Here is a 1,495-nt window from a genome sequence, read left to right on the forward strand (position 1 = left end):
CCCTTATCCACAGTGCGCGAAATCCCTCTCTTCAGCTCCACTCTGCGCCTCTGTGTGAGTTTTCAAGTCGCAGAGCCCCCATCAGTGTTTCTCTCACCGGCATCGAAGTTTCCTATATCCTCGATCCTGCGCGACACCATTACACCCTCCTCCACCGTGAGCCAATCCAAGCTATCGTAGCATCTCCCCTGTCACTGGTTCGTTCTTCCACTGTGAGCTAATCAGAGTCACAAAAGACGCAAGACTACAGAATTTTGGATGGTTAAGATCACTGGTAACGTATTTAATAATTTTTCTTTATTCAATTTGAGCTAGATTCCATGTTATATACTTTTTTTTGTGCATAATGTCAACAACGGATGCACACATAGGGTATTATATTTGGCTTATGGATTCCGACGGCACAATCAAGCCGGCAAGATTAAGCGTGAGGGGGCTATGGAACGGCCTAACGGTAGAAGGATCGTGCTCAGGTTCAACAACAAAAAGCAGCCAATTGGAGACGAAGCTGGACTATTGAGTAGGGTGCTTGGTCTGCTGGGATCTAACTATGAAAAATTTTCTATCGGTAAGGAAAGTTGGCATAAAATTACCACTAAAGACAAGGTTTATAACGAATGTGTCAAGGTAAATGTTTATATTCCCTTTGAATTAAATTTGCTTATTTTTATAATTATTGACAAATTGTATTATATGTGCAGCAAAATTTTCACTTTGATGAAGATAGTGAAGGAACTATCAAGAAATATATTTTGAAAAGTATGGGAAGGTCTTGGAAGGAAACAAGGCTGAGGTTGTATAATGCCTTTTACGAACCAACATTCACATTTGAGCAAAATATTGAGCACCGTCCGCCGGAAATTGATCGAGAGCATTGGAGAAAGTTCCTGGAATATCGCACCAAAGTTGAGACGAAGTTAATCTAGTATATCATTGGTAGACAACACATCAATTTATATTTGCATTGAGTCTTTTTAAATCAGTATCTAATCACCTTTTGTCTCTGATGGACTAATAGGAGAAGTGCAGGAAAAATGCGATTAATCGATCAAAACAATTATATACTCACACTGGCGGTTCGAAAAGCTTCGCACGGCGGATGGAAGAAGAGGTACTCCACTTTTTTATTCACTGTTTGGACTATCTCTATGACTTAAGTTTCCTTGATTGTGTGGAATACGGTAATGGAATAAACTTTGTTGTTACAGTCTGAACAACAAGGAAGGAGAGTCGGTAGAGGAGAGTTATAGATCACAGTGCACAAAAAAATGATGGCTCCTATATCATTGATGAAGCAAGAGCAATTGGTGTAAGTACTACTTGTTAGAATTTATCGATAAAATTATGATCTCAAATACGTTAATAGTTTACTTCTCTATTTTATTTTGTTCTTTATTTCTTTGCTGAATGGTTTGGACTTGGGTTGGAAACAACAATAAGATATTCAAAGATGAGTTTCTATTAATCCTAATTCAAAATGGACCAAAAGAAATTT

At 38.2% G+C, this 1,495-nt stretch overlaps 1 protein-coding gene across 1 annotated transcript; it reads left to right on the top strand.

Annotated features, from left to right (window-relative positions):
* Window positions 1-438: 438 nt before the first annotated feature.
* LOC110268671 (uncharacterized) lies at window positions 439-1,250 on the top strand. The gene is made up of 4 exons (XM_088502589.1): window positions 439-627; window positions 702-915; window positions 1,017-1,111; window positions 1,209-1,250. The coding sequence occupies exons 1-4, from the start codon at window positions 439-441 to the stop codon at window positions 1,248-1,250; spliced, it is 540 nt and encodes a 179-aa protein (XP_088358715.1).
* Window positions 1,251-1,495: the final 245 nt, after the last annotated feature.

The sequence above is a fragment of the Arachis ipaensis genome, chromosome B1, assembly GCF_059453495.1.
Source record: "Arachis ipaensis isolate K30076 ecotype BB chromosome B1, ASM5945349v1, whole genome shotgun sequence".
NCBI lineage: Eukaryota > Viridiplantae > Streptophyta > Magnoliopsida > Fabales > Fabaceae > Arachis > Arachis ipaensis.

Bases quoted from the DNA above. Each gene is read 5' to 3' on its own strand.
- LOC110268671 (XM_088502589.1), top strand. From the start codon at position 439: ATGGAACGGCCTAACGGTAGAAGGATCGTGCTCAGGTTCAACAACAAA. The intron at 628-701 runs GTAAATGTTTAT...TTATATGTGCAG, and splicing joins TTTATAACGAATGTGTCAAG to CAAAATTTTCACTTTGATGA. The intron at 1,112-1,208 runs GTACTCCACTTT...TTGTTGTTACAG, and splicing joins CACGGCGGATGGAAGAAGAG to TCTGAACAACAAGGAAGGAG.